This window comes from Salmo trutta, unplaced genomic scaffold, assembly GCF_901001165.1.
Source record: "Salmo trutta unplaced genomic scaffold, fSalTru1.1, whole genome shotgun sequence".
In the NCBI taxonomy this organism is placed as follows: Eukaryota; Metazoa; Chordata; class Actinopteri; order Salmoniformes; family Salmonidae; genus Salmo; species Salmo trutta.
Window position 1 is genome coordinate 493,399 of NW_021822222.1, and position 17,401 is coordinate 510,799.

General features: G+C 46.0%; 1 protein-coding gene across 2 annotated transcripts in view; it reads right to left on the reverse strand.

Moving 5' to 3' along the window:
- tpp2 (tripeptidyl peptidase 2) overlaps positions 1–13,436 on the reverse strand; it is a 57,306-nt gene extending 43,870 nt beyond the window's left edge. For both annotated transcript variants that reach the window (XM_029743188.1, XM_029743187.1), the window contains exons 1-7: positions 13,110–13,436; positions 10,101–10,229; positions 9,327–9,422; positions 6,961–7,065; positions 1,090–1,214; positions 495–658; positions 251–405 (exon numbers count right to left, since the gene is read on the reverse strand). In XM_029743188.1, coding sequence (XP_029599048.1) covers positions 251–405; positions 495–658; positions 1,090–1,214; positions 6,961–7,065; positions 9,327–9,422; positions 10,101–10,229; positions 13,110–13,274 — 939 coding nt within the window. In that variant the 5' untranslated portion in view covers positions 13,275–13,436. The remainder of the gene's footprint in view (positions 1–250; positions 406–494; positions 659–1,089; positions 1,215–6,960; positions 7,066–9,326; positions 9,423–10,100; positions 10,230–13,109) is intronic.
- Between the last annotated feature and the right edge of the window lie 3,965 nt (positions 13,437–17,401).

The window sequence follows — 17,401 nt, forward strand, 5'->3', positions numbered from 1 at the left end:
AGAGAGAGAGACAGACACACAAACGGGGAGAGAGAGAGAGGCAGACACACAAACGGGGAGAGAGAGAGAGAGAGAGACAAACGGGGAGAGAGAGAGAGACACAAACTGGGAGAGAGAGGGCGAGAGAGAGGGCGAGAGAGAGAGAGGGCGAGAGAGAGAGGGCGAGGGGGGAGGGGCAGACAGAGGAAAATGAATGAATTCATGGAGTACCAGTCCGTTGTGTTTTTGATTGACAGCTCCTTCAGCCTACCGCGCGGATGAGTCCGGTGCCCGTCTCCATGGTGCTGAGGCGCGTATCTCCGATCTTCAACGCCAGGATCTGGGCGCCGGGGGCAACGCCGTTCCGCTCCGGCTCGTCCGGGAAGTGACCCGCTGCTATGCTCGCCACGTGCGTCCCATGAGCCCCTGAACAGAGAGACACGAGACCCATCAGCTGGAGACGACGAGACGAAGGACAGATTCCCTACAACACAGGGATCTAGGTGAACTCTGACCTCCGCTGGTGACGATGCAGAGAGTGTTCCCTTCGTCGTAGACGTTAACAGAATAGTTGAGCATCTCAGCGTTTCCCAGAGTCGCAAACTCTCGCTTCTCTCTGTACGAGGTCAGTACCGTGCAGCAGGACAGGTCTCCAGTCTCTGAGGTGTCTACCACGGCCCTGTAGAGGTTAGAGGGTAGAGGTTATAGAGGTCAGTACCGTGCAGCTGGACAGGTCTCCAGTCTCTGAGGTGTCTACCACGGCCCTGTAGAGGTTAGAGGGTAGAGAGTAGAGGTTATAGAGGTCAGTACCGTGCAGCTGGACAGGTCTCCAGTCTCTGAGGTGTCTACCACGGCCCTGTAGAGGTTAGAGGTTATGGGGTAGCAGTTTACGGGGTAGAGGTTACGTGGTAGCAGGTTAGGGGGTAGAGTGTTAAGGATGCATAAAGACAGGGTCTCCACTCTCTAAAATGTCCGCTGCAGCCCCCTGGTGGGACGAACACAGATGGCGAAGACACGGGAACAAAATACTCTCGTCACTACAAACTGAGGAATGCAGGAAGGAGGGACTGAAAAAAGGGATTTGATCCAGCAGACGCCGTGTCCTCCTACCTCCAGGTGTTTCCGTCGTTCCACAGCAGACAGTCGTAGACCGGACCCGGATCGTTGTACTTCTTCTCCAGAGACGCCAGTATCTCTGACTGACACATCAGTTCCTCCTTCTGCAGCTTCTCAGACTGATAAAACAAAACGGACAGACGTGAGGAAACAAAACGATAAAACGGACAGAAACAAAATGTTAAATTAATAATTTACACACATTTCATTCTGTTCAGGATTGATAATCGCACACTGGGGATGTGACAAATGTACAAATTGTTAACGTTTAAACTGACATTTTAATCGTACAATAACGAGAATTCACAATTCAGATAGAGTCCAGGGTAGGACCCAATGTACTGTATATAAACCATTGGTAGGACCCAATGTACTGTATATAAACCATTGGTAGGACCAGACCCAATGTACTGTATATAAACCATTGGTAGGACCCAATGTACTGTATATAAACCATTGGTAGGCCCCAATGTACTGTATATAAACCATTGGTAGGCCCCAATGTACTGTATATAAACCATTGGTAGGACCCAATGTATTGTATATAAACCATTGGTAGGACCCGACCCAACGTACTGTATATAAACCATTGGTAGGACCCAATGTACTGTATATAAACCATTGGTAGGACCCAATGTATTGTATATAAACCATTGGTAGGACCCAATGTACTGTATATAAACCATTGGCAGGACCAGACCCAATGCACTGTATATAAACCATTGGTAGGACCCGACCCAATGTACTGTATATAAACCATTGGTAGGACCCAATGTACTGTATATAAACCATTGGTAGGACCCAATGTATTGTATATAAACCATTGGTAGGACCCAATGTACTGTATATAAACCATTGGTAGGACCCAATGTACTGTATATAAACCATTGGTAGGACCCAATGTACTGTATATAAACCATTGGTAGGCCCCAATGTACTGTATATAAACCATTGGTAGGCCCCAATGTACTGTATATAAACCATTGGTAGGCCCCAATGTACTGTATATAAACCATTGGTAGGACCCAATGTACTGTATATAAACCATTGGTAGGACCCAATGTACTGTATATAACCATTGGTAGGACCCAATGTACTGTATATAAACCATTGGTAGGACCCAATGTACTGTATATAAACCATTGGTAGGACCCAATGTACTGTATATAAACCATTGGTAGGACCCAATGTACTGTATATAAACCATTGGTAGGACCAATGTACTGTATATAAACCATTGGTAGGACCCAATGTACTGTATATAAACCATTGGTAGGACCACCCAATGTACTGTATATAAACCATTGGTAGGACCGACCCAATGTACTGTATATAAACCATTGGTAGGACCCAATGTACTGTATATAACCATTGGTAGGACCGACCAATGTACTGTATATAAACCATTGGTAGGACCCAATGTACTGTATATAAACCATTGGCAGGACCAGACCCAGTGTACTGTATATAAACCATTGGTAGGACCCAATGTACTGTATATAAACCATTGGTAGGACCCAGTGTACTGTATATAAACCATTGGTAGGACCCAATGTACTGTATATAAACCATTGGTAGGACCCAATGTACTGTATATAAACCATTGGTAGGACCCAATGTACTGTATATAAACCATTGGTAGGACCCAATGTACTGTATATAAACCATTGGTAGGACCCGACCCAATGTACTGTACATAAACCATTGGCAGGACCCAATGTACTGTATATAAACCATTGGTAGGACCCAATGTACTGTATATAAACCATTGGCAGGACCCAATGTACTGTATATAAACCATTGGTAGGACCGGACCCAATGTACTGTATATAAACCATTGGTAGGACCGGACCCAATGTACTGTATATAAACCATTGGTAGGACCCAATGTACTGTATATAAACCATTGGTAGGACCCAATGTACTGTATATAAACCATTGGTAGGACCCAATGTACTGTATATAAACCATTGGTAGGACCCGACCCAATGTACTGTACATAAACCATTGGCAGGACCCAATGTACTGTATATAAACCATTGGTAGGACCCAATGTACTGTATATAAACCATTGGTAGGACCGGACCCAATGTACTGTATATAAACCATTGGCAGGACCCAATGTACTGTATATAAACCATTGGTAGGACCGGACCCAATGTACTGTATATAAACCATTGGTAGGACCCAATGTACTGTATATAAACCATTGGTAGGACCCAATGTACTGTATATAAACCATTGGTAGGACCCAATGTACTGTATATAAACCATTGGTAGGACCCAATGTACTGTATATAAACCATTGGTAGGACCCGACCCAATGTACTGTACATAAACCATTGGCAGGACCCAATGTACTGTATATAAACCATTGGTAGGACCCAATGTACTGTATATAAACCATTGGCAGGACCCAATGTACTGTATATAAACCATTGGTAGGACCGGACCCAATGTACTGTATATAAACCATTGGTAGGACCGGACCCAATGTACTGTATATAAACCATTGGTAGGACCGGACCCAATGTACTGTATATAAACCATTGGTAGGACCCAATGTACTGTATATAAACCATTGGTAGGACCCAATGTACTGTATATAAACCATTGGTAGGACCCAATGTACTGTATATAAACCATTGGTAGGACCCGACCCAATGTACTGTACATAAACCATTGGCAGGACCCAATGTACTGTATATAAACCATTGGTAGGACCCAATGTACTGTATATAAACCATTGGTAGGACCGGACCCAATGTACTGTATATAAACCATTGGCAGGACCCAATGTACTGTATATAAACCATTGGTAGGACCGGACCCAATGTACTGTATATAAACCATTGGTAGGACCCAATGTACTGTATATAAACCATTGGTAGGACCCAATGTACTGTATATAAACCATTGGTAGGACCCAATGTACTGTATATAAACCATTGGTAGGACCCAATGTACTGTATATAAACCATTGGTAGGACCCGACCCAATGTACTGTACATAAACCATTGGTAGGACCCAATGTACTGTATATAAACCATTGGTAGGACCCAATGTACTGTATATAAACCATTGGTAGGACCGGACACAATGTACTGTATATAAACCATTGGTAGGACCCAATGTACTGTATATAAACCATTGGTAGGACCCAATGTACTGTATATAAACCATTGGTAGGACCCAATGTACTGTACATAAACCATTGGTAGGACCCAATGTACTGTATATAAACCATTGGTAGGACCCAATGTACTGTATATAAACCATTGGTAGGACCGGACACAATGTACTGTATATAAACCATTGGTAGGACCCAATGTACTGTATATAAACCATTGGTAGGACCCGACCCAATGTACAGTCGTGGCCAAAAGTTTTGAGAATGACACAAATATTAATTTCCACAAAGTTTGCTGCTTCAGTGTCTTTAGATATTTTTTGTCAGATGTTACTATGGAATACTGAAGTATAATTACAAGCATTTCATAAGTGTCAAAGGCTTTTATTGACAATTACATGAAGTTGATGCAAAGAGCCAATATTTGCAGTGTTGACCCTTCTTTTTCAAGACCTCTGCAATCTGTCCTGGCATGCTGTCAATTAACTTCTGGGCCACATCCTGACTGATGGCAGCCCATTCTTGCATAATCAATGCTTGGAGTTTGTCAGAATTTGTGGGTTTTTGTTTGTTCACCCGCCTCTTGAGGATTGACCACAAGTTCTCAATGGGATTAAGGTCTGGGGAGTTTCCTGGCCATGGACCCAAAATATCGATGTTTTGTTCCCCGAGCGACTTAGTTATCACTTTTGCCTTATGGCAAGGTGCTCCATCATGCTGGAAAAGGCATTGTTTGTCACCAAACTGTTCCTGGATGGTTGGGAGAAGTTGCTCTCGGAGGATGTGTTGGTACCATTCTTTATTCATGGCTGTGTTCTTAGGCCAAATTGTGAGTGAGCCCACTCCCTTGGCTGAGAAGCAACCCCACACATGAATGGTCTCAGGATGTTTTACTGTTGGTATGACACAGGACTGATGGTAGCGCTCACCTTGTCTTCTCCGGACAAGCTTTTTTCCGGATGCCCCAAACAATCGGAAAGGGGATTCATCAGAGAAAATGACTTTACCCCAGTCCTCAGCAGTCCAATCCCTGTACCTTTTGCAGAATATCAGTCTGTCCCTGATGTTTTTCCTGGAGAGAAGTGGCTTCTTTGCTGCCCTTCTTGACACCAGGCCATCCTCCAAAAGTCTTCGCCTCGCTGTGCGTGCAGATGCACTCACACCTGCCTGCTGCCATTTCTGAGCAAGCTCTGTACTGGTGGTGCCCCAGCTGAATCAACTTTAGGAGACGGTCCTGGCGCTTGCTGGACTTTCTTGGGCGCCCTGAAGCCTTCTTCACAACAATTGAACCGCTCTCCTTGAAGTTCTTGATGATCCGATAAATTGTTGATTTAGGTGCAATCTTACTGGCAGTAATATCCTTGCCTGTGAAGCCCTTTTTGTGCAAAGCAATGATGACGGCACGTGTTTCCTTGCAGATAACCATGGTTGACAGAGGAAGAAGCTGAGCGGCAGCGTGGGTGGAATGAGCTCGCCTGGCTGAGCGGCAGGGTGGGTGGAATGAGCTCGCCTGGCTGAGCGGCAGGGTGGGTGGAATGAGCTCGCCTGGCTGAGCGGCAGGGTGGGTGGAATGAGCTCGCCTGGCTGAGCGGCAGGGTGGGTGGAATGAGCTCGCCTGGCTGAGCGGCAGGGTGGGTGGAATGAGCTCGCCTGGCTGAGCGGCAGGGTGGGTGGAATGAGCTCGCCTGGCTGAGCGGCAGGGTGGGTGGAATGAGCTCGCCTGGCTGAGCGGCAGGGTGGGTGGAATGAGCTCGCCTGGCTGAGCGGCAGGGTGGGTGGAATGAGCTCGCCTGGCTGAGCGGCAGGGTGGGTGGAATGAGCTCGCCTGGCTGAGCGGCAGGGTGGGTGGAATGAGCTCGCCTGGCTGAGCGGCAGGGTGGGTGGAATGAGCTCGCCTGGCTGAGCGGCAGGGTGGGTGGAATGAGCTCGCCTGGCTGAGCGGCAGGGTGGGTGGAATGAGCTCGTCTGGCTGAGCGGAATGAGCTCTGGCGACCAGAGCAGGAAACAAAACTCTGTAGTCTGCCTCCAAATTAATTTACAAGACCAATACATATTTTTGTAATATTTTTCATGAATATATCTGATTATTATCGGTTCTTCACTCATTTTAAATTATAAAGTACCAACATGTCAGATTTTCAAGGTCTGAATTTCAGAGAGACAAAATTCAACTACTTTAAGCACCTTGTCCGAACCTTGTTTACTGCAAACAGGAAGTCTGTTTTGGAAGGTTTTTAATTCTGTCCAGACTTCCTCTTCTTCACCTCTGTCATTTAGGTTAATATTGCGGAGTCACTTGATTCATCCTCAGTTGTCTCCAATCACAGACATTAAAAACTCTGTGAAACGTTTTAAAAGTCTCCGTTGGCCTCATGGTGAAATCCCTGAGCGGTTTCCTTTGACCATAACATGAAAGGGTTGAATACTTATTGACTCAAGATATTTCAGCTTTTCCCTGTATGATGATGATGATGAGGATGATGATGAAGACCTGTTAGTGACAGTTTACATTTTGAACCCCCCCCCCAAAAAATGTAATTAACAAAAAGATTTTCAATACGTTTTTTATCTTTCTAAACTTGAACAATCCCAATGTTGTTTAAAACATTTATACCTCTATAACTGACCTGTTAGGGGAAAGGTCAAAGTGTTACCTGTGAGGGGAAAGGTCAAAGTGTTACCTGTGAGGGGAAAGGTCAAAGTGTTACCTGTGAGGGGAAAGGTCAAAGTGTTACCTGTGAGGGGGAGGGGTGAGCCAGGTCAAACTGTTCTGCCCGGCGACTCGCTTCAGCCAGAGCTGCTCTGTGTGCTGGATCCCACGTTTTCTCCTTTCGCTCTTTCTGTTGGTCAACACATCAACACAGACATCCCTCTGTCAACACAGACATCCCTCTGTCAACACAGACATCCCTCTGTCAACACAGACATCCCTCTGTCAACACAGACATCCCTCTGTCAACACATCAACACAGACATCCCTCTGTCAACACAGACATCCGTCAACACATCAACACAGACATCCCTCTGTCAACACAGACATCCGTCAACACATCAACACAGACATCCTTCTGTCAACACAGACATCCCTCTGTCAACACATCAACACAGACATCCCTCTGTCAACACAGACAATTCTCTGTCAACACAGACATCCCTCTGTCAACACAGACATCCCTCTGTCAACACAGACATCCCTCTGTCAACACAGACATCCCTCTGTCAACACAGACATCCTTCTGTCAACACAGACATCCTTCTGTCAACACATCAATACAGACATCCCTCTGTCAACACAGACATCCCTCTGTCAACACATCAACACAGACATCCCTCTGTCAACACAGACATCCTTCTGTCAACACAGACATTCCTCTGTCAACACAGACATCCCTCTGTCAACACAGACATCCGTCAACACATCAACACAGACATCCCTCTGTCAACACATCAACACAGACATCCTTCTGTCAACACAGACATCCCTCTGTCAACACAGACATCCCTCTGTCAACACATCAACACAGACATCCCTCTGTCAACACAGACAATTCTCTGTCAACACAGACATCCCTCTGTCAACACAGACATCCCTCTATCAACACAGACATCCCTCTGTCAACACAGACATCCCTCTGTCAACACAGACATCCTTCTGTCAACACAGACATCCTTCTGTCAACACATCAATACAGACATCCCTCTGTCAACACAGACATCCCTCTGTCAACACATCAACACAGACATCCCTCTGTCAACACAGACATCCCTCTGTCAACACAGACATCCCTCTGTCAACACAGACATCCCTCTGTCAACACAGACATCCCTCTGTCAACACAGACATCCCTCTGTCAACACAGACATCCTTCTGTCAACACATCAATACAGACATCCCTCTGTCAACACAGACATCCCTCTGTCAACACATCAACACAGACATCCCTCTGTCAACACATCAACACAGACATCCTTCTGTCAACACAGACATCCCTCGACATCCCTCTGTCAACACAGACATCCCTCTGTCAACAGAGACATCCCTCTGTCAACAGAGACATCCCTCTGTCAACAGAGACATCCTTCTGTCAACACAGACATCCTTCTGTCAACACATCAATACAGACATCCCTCTGTCAACACAGACATCCCTCTGTCAACACATCAACACAGACATCCCTCTGTCAACACAGACATCCCTCTGTCAACACAGACATCCCTCTGTCAACACAGACATCCCTCTGTCAACACAGACATCCCTCTGTCAACACAGACATCCCTCTGTCAACACAGACATCCTTCTGTCAACACAGACATCCTTCTGTCAACACATCAATACAGACATCCCTCTGTCAACACAGACATCCCTCTGTCAACACATCAACACAGACATCCCTCTGTCAACACAGACATCCCTCTGTCAACACAGACATCCCGCTGTCAACACAGACATCCCTCTGTCAACACAGACATCCCTCTGTCAACGAGTTCATTGGTCAATATAAGCATACACTATTTATACACAAAAGTATGTGGACACCCCTTCAAATCAGTGGATTTGGCTATTTCTGTTGCTGACAGGTGTATAAGATTGAGCACACAGCCATGCAATCTCCATAGACAAACATTGGCAGTAGAATGACCTGTACTGAAGACCTCAGTGACTTTCAACGTGGCACCGTCATAGGATGCCACCTTTACAACAAGTCAGTTTGTCAAATTTCTGCCCTGCTAGACCTGCCCCCCCTTGTCAACTGTAAGTGCTGTTATTGTGAAGTGGAAACATCTAGGAGCAACAACGGCTCAGCCGTGAAGTGGTAGGCCACACACGCTCACAGAACGGGACCACAGAGTGCTGAAGCACGTAAAAAATCGTCTGTCCTCGGTAGCAACACTCACTACCGAGTTCCAAACTGCCTCTGGAAGCAACGACAGCACAAGAACTGTTCGTCGGGAGCTTCATGAAATGGGTTTCCATGGCCGAGCAGCCGCACACAAGCCTAAAGATCACCATGCGCATTGGACGAGCAGGTGTCCACATACTTTTGTAGTGTATATCAACGTGCAAATCCTTGTTACTTGACCACACAAATCCCCTCCGTACCTGGATTCTCTCTCTGAGAGCTTTAGGGAACAACTCATATCCATTTTTGATCCCGATGTGGTACTTTCCGGATGGATTATCCCAGAAATGAGGGATCTGAGGAGAGAGAGAGACATGTGTTTATATAACTACAGGCTAACAGTCTGTACAGAGACAGAGAGAGAGAGACATGTGTTTATATAACTACAGGCTAACAGTCTGTACAGAGACAGAGAGACATGTGTTTATATAACTACAGGCTAACAGTCTGTACAGAGACAGCGTGACCAAGAAGTGGCAGCGTGACCAGGAAGTGGCAGCGTGACCAGGAAGTGGCAGCGTGACCAGGAAGTGGCAGCGTGACCAGGAAGTGGCAGCGTGACCAGGAAGTGGCAGCGTAACCAGAAAGTGGCAGCGTAACCAGGAAGTGGCAGCGTAACCAGGAAGTGGCAGCGTGACCAGGAAGTGGCAGCGTAACCAGAAAGTGGCAGCGTAACCAGGAAGTGGCAGCGTGACCAGGAAGTGGCAGCGTGACCAGGAAGTGGCAGCGTGACCAGGAAGTGGCAGCGTGACCAGGAAGTGGCAGCGTGACCAGGAAGTGGCAGCGTGACCAGGAAGTGGCAGCGTAACCAGGAAGTGGCAGCGTAACCAGGAAGTGGCAGCGTAACCAGGAAGTGGCAGCGTGACCAGGAAGTGGCAGCGTGACCAGGAAGTGGCAGCGTGACCAGGAAGTGGCAGCGTAACCAGGAAGTGGCAGCGTAACCAGGAAGTGGCAGCGTGGCGAGGACGGCGTACCTTGAGCGTCCTCCCGGACAGCCCAGTCACCGCTCCGTCTTTAGGCTCCACCACCGTCGCCGTGTTGACGTCTCCACTGCCCGTCGTGTCGATGATGTCAACGATCTTCGGCTTGCCCTCCGTCGTGGTCTAAGGGAGAGAGGACACAGATGTTGAAGAATATAAAATACACACACTATCGGACCGAAAAACAAACACAAACACACACACACACACACACTCTCTCTCTGACCCCGACACAGCACACAAATGTGTTTTCCAAAATGAGTACACCTTGACATACTGGTGACACAGTGCAACTAAACCTGACTGATAAACAGCTTCTATCTCCAGACTGATAAACAGCTTCTATCTCCAGACCATCAGACTGATAAACAGCTTCTATCTCCAGACTGATAAACAGCTTCTATCTCCAGACCATCAGACTGGTAAACAGCTTCTATCTCCAGACCATCAGACTGATAAACAGCTTCTATCTCCAGACCATCAGACTGATAAACAGCTTCTATCTCCAGACCATCAGACTGATAAACAGCTTCTATCTCCAGACTGATAAACAGCTTCTATCTCCAGACCATCAGACTGGTAAACAGCTTCTATCTCCAGACCATCAGACTGATAAACAGCTTCTATCTCCAGACCATCAGACTGATAAACAGCTTCTATCTCCAGACTGATAAACAGCTTCTATCTCCAGACCATCAGACTGATAAACAGCTTCTATCTCCAGACCATCAGACTGGTAAACAGCTTCTATCTCCAGGCCATCAGACTGATAAACAGCTTCTATCTCCAGGCCATCAGACTGATAAACAGCTTCTATCTCCAGGCCATCAGACTGATAAACAGCTTCTATCTCCAGGCCATCAGACTGATAAACAGCTTCTATCTCCAGGCCATCAGACTGTTAAACAGCTTCTATCTCCAGACCATCAGACTGTTAAACAGCTTCTATCTCCAGACCATCAGACTGTTAAACAGCTTCTATCTCCAGACCATCAGACTGATAAACAGCTTCTATCTCCAGACCATCAGACTGATAAACAGCTTCTATCTCCAGGCCATCAGACTGATAAACAGCTTCTATCTCCAGGCCATCAGACTGATAAACAGCTTCTATCTCCAGGCCATCAGACTGATAAACAGCTTCTATCTCCAGACCATCAGACTGTTAAACAGCTTCTATCTCCAGACCATCAGACTGATAAACAGCTTCTATCTCCAGACCATCAGACTGATAAACAGCTTCTATCTCCAGACCATCAGACTGATAAACAGCTTCTATCTCCAGACTGATAAACAGCTTCTATCTCCAGACTGATAAACAGCTTATATCTCCAGACCATCAGACTGATAAACAGCTTCTATCTCCAGACCATCAGACTGATAAACAGCCATCACTAGCACATTAGAGGCTGTTGCCAACATACAGACTTGAAATCACTGGCCACTTTAATAAATGGATCACTAGCCACTTTAATAATGTTTACATATCTTACATTACTCATCTCATATGTATATACTGTACTCTATACCATCTACTGCATCTTGCCGATGCCGCTCGGCCATCACTCATCCATATATTTATATGTAGATATTCTCATTCACTCCTTTATATTTGTGTGTATTAGGTAGTTGCTGTGGGAACTGGTAGATTACTTGTTAGATATTACTGCACTGTCAGAACTAGAAACACAAGCATTTCACTACACTCACATTAACACCTGCTAACCATGTTTATGTGACCAATACAATGTGATTTATAGACTAACATCACAGTCAGCGATGTATCAATATAATAGTGTAATATTCTGAAAGTCTATACCAAGTCTATACCAACTGGTATAGACCTACCAGTATATAGACCTGCCCATAGAGATGCCAGTCTATAGACCTACTCATAGAGATGTCAGTATATAGACCTGCCCATAGAGATGTCAGTCTATAGACCTACCCATAGAGATGTCAGTCTATAGACCTGCTCATAGAGATGCCAGTCTATAGACCTGCTCATAGAGATGCCAGTCTATAGACCTGCTCATAGAGATGCCAGTCTATAGACCTGCTCATAGAGATGTCAGTCTATAGACCTGCTCATAGAGATGCCAGTCTATAGACCTGCTCATAGAGATGCCAGTCTATAGACCTGCTCATAGAGATGCCAGTCTATAGACCTGCTCATAGAGATGTCAGAATATAGACCTGCTCATAGAGATGCCAGTATATAGACCTGCTCATAGAGATGCCAGTATATAGACCTGCTCATAGAGATGTCATTATATAGACCTGCATGTCAGTCTATAGACCTACCCATAGAGATGTCAGTCTATAGACCTGCTCATAGAGATGTCAGTCTATAGACCTGCTCATAGAGATGCCAGTCTATAGACCTGCTCATAGAGATGCCAGTCTATAGACCTGCTCATAGAGATGTCAGTCTATAGACCTGCTCATAGAGATGTCAGTCTATAGACCTGCTCATAGAGATGCCAGTCTATAGACCTGCTCATAGAGATGCCAGTCTATAGACCTGCTCATAGAGATGTCAGAATATAGACCTGCTCATAGAGATGCCAGTATATAGACCTGCTCATAGAGATGCCAGTATATATACCTGCTCATAGAGATGTCATTATATAGACCTGCATGTCAGTCTATAGACCTGCTCATAGAGATGTCAGTATTTTATTGTGTATCTAACTAGGACATTATGTTCTGATGGTTTGCTATATGATATTAGCTTGTTAAATTAGCCATCTACGCTAAACTAAACTAGCTTACCGACGGACCCGGCGACTGGCATGTTAAAAACAAAAACAGGATTACTCGCTAAAATACTTTTAGGGTAAATTAACAGTAGTTTCTAACAAGTTTTACTAGTTAAATTGGACCGACAAGGTAGAGCCCGGTACAAAAAAAATATTTTAAAAAAATCACTAAGCTAGTCGTTACTGTACAATTGTAATGAATGAGGCCTAGTAGTGTGTAAAAGCAGCGGGGTAAATTTACCTGCATGCCCGGTGCCCCTGGGTCCACGCCGGTGTCGAGGATAGCGATGAGGACACCCCGTCCATCGTACTCCGGGAACCGAGTGAGATAAGACGCTGCGCCCGTCTCTTTTTTAGGGAGCAAACCGTGGAAAGGAAACGGTTCTTCAGTACAATGTGCTGCCATGATCGGAAAAGAGAAACAAACGAAAAAACAATAGTAAGAGAAATTGAGGAGAGGGGGGGGTGGGATAAAACCGTTGTCTGATACCAAAGACAGTAAATAGAGTATAGTTTTGGGGAAAACGTGTCCGTTCACAGTGAAGAGAGACCGGGAAGGACTTTTTAAAGGGACACTACACTATTTAGAACAATCAAAATGGGCCAAGGACTCATACATATTAAAAATGTCTAATGACAATTAAATTAAGTCAATAGCAACGAAAGAAGTCGTTGTGTAGCTATTTAATAGAAAACATGTACGGAGAAAAAAAAAATGTATGAAAATGTATGCATTCACTACTGTAAGTCGCTCTGGATAAGAGCGTCTGCTAAATGACTAAAATGTCTATGTAATACACTGCCTATAGCTAATTGTTTAAAAACAGAAGTGGTATTATAGGCTAACTTATCTTTGTTCGAGGTTTATACATGGACTATTAAATAGTAAGGAAACAATGTTTCTGGTCAGTGTTTCCATGGGACCCTAATTAATGGGGCACAGGTAAAAAACTAATTGTTTAAAACCAAATAATGGTGGATAAATTAAAATGATCAGTTCCAATTTGCTTAATGGGATGGCTCTTCCATAGACACCAATGCAATAGCAGTCGAGTCTGGTCTGCTTAGTTCATTGACCATATAGGAAACCCCCCTCCCCCCCAAAAAATTAGAGGAAGTGGAATGTTTTTGCTTCCTCTTCTGTCTCTGATAAAAGCCCGTAAAGGCTCTCTGCATGGTCAATCCAGCACCTGAAGGCGGCAGTACAGTATTTACTCTCGAAACAGCCTCCGCAGACATCAGGGATTTCATACTGCTTGTGCTTAGCGGAGCGGAGCAGAGCTATTCTGAAGGAAGTTGTCAAGGAAGTGAATGTATGTTTATACAGGACCTCCTGCGCCCCACCCCCTTACCTACCTTCAACCAATCATGTCAATGCAGAGCTACAGCGCATTCTGAAAGTATTCAGACCACTTCAGTTTTTACTCCACATTTTGTTACGTTACGGCCTTATTCTAAAATGGATTAAATCGTTTTTTTCGTCCCCTCATCTATCTACACACCATACCCCATAATGACACAGCAAAAAATGTATTAAAAATAAAAATATGAAATATAGCATTTACATAAGTATTCAGACCCTTTACTCAGTACTTTGTTGAATTAACTTTGGCAGCGATTACAACCTCGAGTCTTCTTGGGTATGACGCTACAAGCTTGGCACACCGGTATTTGGGGAGTTTCTCTCATTCTTCTCTGCAGATCCTCTCAAGCTCTGTCAGGTTGGATGGGGAGCGTCGCTACACAGCTATTTTCAGGTCTCTCCAGAGATGTTCGATCGGGTTCAAGTCTGGGCTCTGGCTGGGCTACTCAAGGACATTCAGAGACTTGTCATGAAGCCACTCCTGCGTTGTCTTGGCTGTGTGCTTAGGGTCGTTGTCCTGTTGGAAGGTGAACCTTCGCCCCCGTCTGAGGTCCTGAGCACTCTGGAGCAGGTTTTCATCAAAGATCTCTCTGTACTTTTCTCCGTTCATCTTTCCCTCGATCCTGACTAGTCTCCCAGTCCCTGCCGCTGAAAAACATCCCGACAGCATGATGCTGCCACCACCATGCTTCACCGTAGGGATGGTGCCAGGTTTCCTCCAGATGTGAAGCTTGGCATTCAGGCCAAAGAGTTCAATCTTGGTTTCATCAGACCAGAGAATCTTGTTTCTCATGGTCTGAGAGTCCATTAGGTGCCTTTTGGCTAACTCCAAGCGGGCAGTCATGTGCCTTTTACTGAGGAGTGGCTACGGTCTGGCCACTCTACCATAAAGCCCTGATTGGTGGAGTGCTGCAGAGATGGTTGTCCTTCTGGAAGGTTCTCCTATCTATCTACGGAGCCCTCCACATCGTTACAACATTTGAGAGGCCTACGATACTGTACAGAGTACCTCTGCATGCCTCCAGGGATCTAAGCCTCCTACCACATTTAGGATCAAGCATAAATTTGCGTTTAGTGGTTCCCAAAGTGGGGTCTGCTGACCCCTGCTGTTGTTTTATATGAATATTGCTAGCAAACAACAGATTAAACTACAAGTCATTTGTGGGTGAAAGTTTAGAAGGTGCAATACAGTACATTGTATTATTATTCATCCATAATGTATGTTCCTAACCGTTAGATGCATATTGTGTGGTGTTGCTGTGTTTGAAGACAATCATTTCAGGGAGCGTGCTGTCTGGGGGGTGTGGTCAAACTGTCTAGGGGGTGTGGTCAAACTGTCTGTGGGTGTGGCCACTGCCTGGGTGTGTGGTCACTGTCTGTGGGTGTGGTCAAACTGTCTGGGGGTGTGGTCACTGTCTGTGGGTGTGGTCAAACTGACTGTGGGTGTGGTCAAACTGCCTGGGGGTGTGGTCAAACTGTCTGGGGGTGTGGTCACTGTCTGGGGGTGTGGTCACTGTCTGGGGGTGTGGTCAAAGCTGTTCTGAAGCTATGTGTGTGTTTGTTTTTTAAATTGTGAGAATATTTATTGATTAGAAAGTTGGGCCACTGCTGTAGTCTTTTCTGTTGCCAGTTTATTCTGTGTTTGGAGACATGATGATGGGGTACTGAGGTGTGATTGGATGTTAAGTTGTACTAAGTAGGTGTGATTGGATGTTAAGTTGTAGTAAGTAGATGTGATTGGATGTTAAGTTGTAGTAAGTAGGTGTGATTGGATGTTAAGTTGTAGTAGGTAGGTGTGATTGGATGTTAAGTTGTAGTAGGTAGGTGTGATTGGATGTTAAGTTGTAGTAGGTAGGTGTGATTGGATGTTAAGTTGTAGTAAGTAGGTGTGATTGGATGTTAAGTTGTAGTAAGTAGATGTGATTGGATGTTAAGTTGGAAGTAAAGGACAGGAAACAGCCTGTAAGGGGTTTGAAACCACAGACCTTGTGGCTGTGGGGAACGAACCCCATCTGTGCCATAGAGACTCAAACCCCTTGTAACAAGCATGGTGTCCACAGGGACGACGGGGACGACGGGAACGGCGGGGACGGCGGGGACGGCGGGGACGGCGGGGACGGCGGGGACGGCGGGGACGACGGGGACGACAGGGGACGGCGGGGACGACGTGGATGACGGGGGACGACGGGGACGACGGGGGACGACGGGGGACGACGGGGGACGACGGGGACGACGGGGACGACGGGGGACGACGGGGGCATGTGAAGTTGGGAAGTCAGCAGCAACTTACCAGACTGACACTAGGTGGCGATATGGGACCTTTAGTTCAGACAGCCAGGTTTACCAGAGATGGTCTATAATGTTAAACAGGCTATAAATGACCTCTTCCCCTCTGAAGTTGTCTACTACTCTGATCCCAGAGGGATTATGGGATAACAGCTCCGTGTGGACCGCTGACTAACAGGCTCTGTTGTCTCCACTTCATAAAGCCAGGAGAGTTTCAGCCTGAAGGCTTTGGGCATGGCTTGCAGCACAGCCTCGACTAACTTCGGTCTGTGTTGTCTCCACTTCATAAAGCCAGGAGAGTTTCAGCCTGAAGGCTTTGGGCATGGCTTGCAGCACAGCCTTGACTAACTCTGGTCTCTGTTGTCTCCACTTCATAAAGCCAGAAGGGTTTCAGCATGAAGGCTTTGGGCATGGCTTGCAGCACAGCCTCGACTAACTTCGGTCTGTGTTGTCTCCACTTCATAAAGCCAGAAGGGTTTCAGCCTGAAGGTTTTGGGCATGGCTTGCAGCACAGCCTCGACTAACTCTGGTCTGTGTTGTCTCCACTTCATAAAGCCAGAAGGGTTTCAGCCTGAAGGCTTTGGGCATGGCTTGCAGCACAGCCTTGACTAACTCTGGTCTCTGTTGTCTCCACTTCATAAAGCCAGAAGGGTTTCAGCATGAAGGCTTTGGGCATGGCTTGCAGCACAGCCTTGACTAACTCTGGTCTGTGTTGTCTCCACTTCATAAAGCCAGGAGAGTTTCAGCCTGAAGGCTTTGGGCATGGCTTGCAGCACAGCCTTGACTAACTCTGGTCTCTGTTGTCTCCACTTCATAAAGCCAGAAGGGTTTCAGCATGAAGGCTTTGGGCATGGCTTGCAAGACACAGCCTTGACTAACTCTGG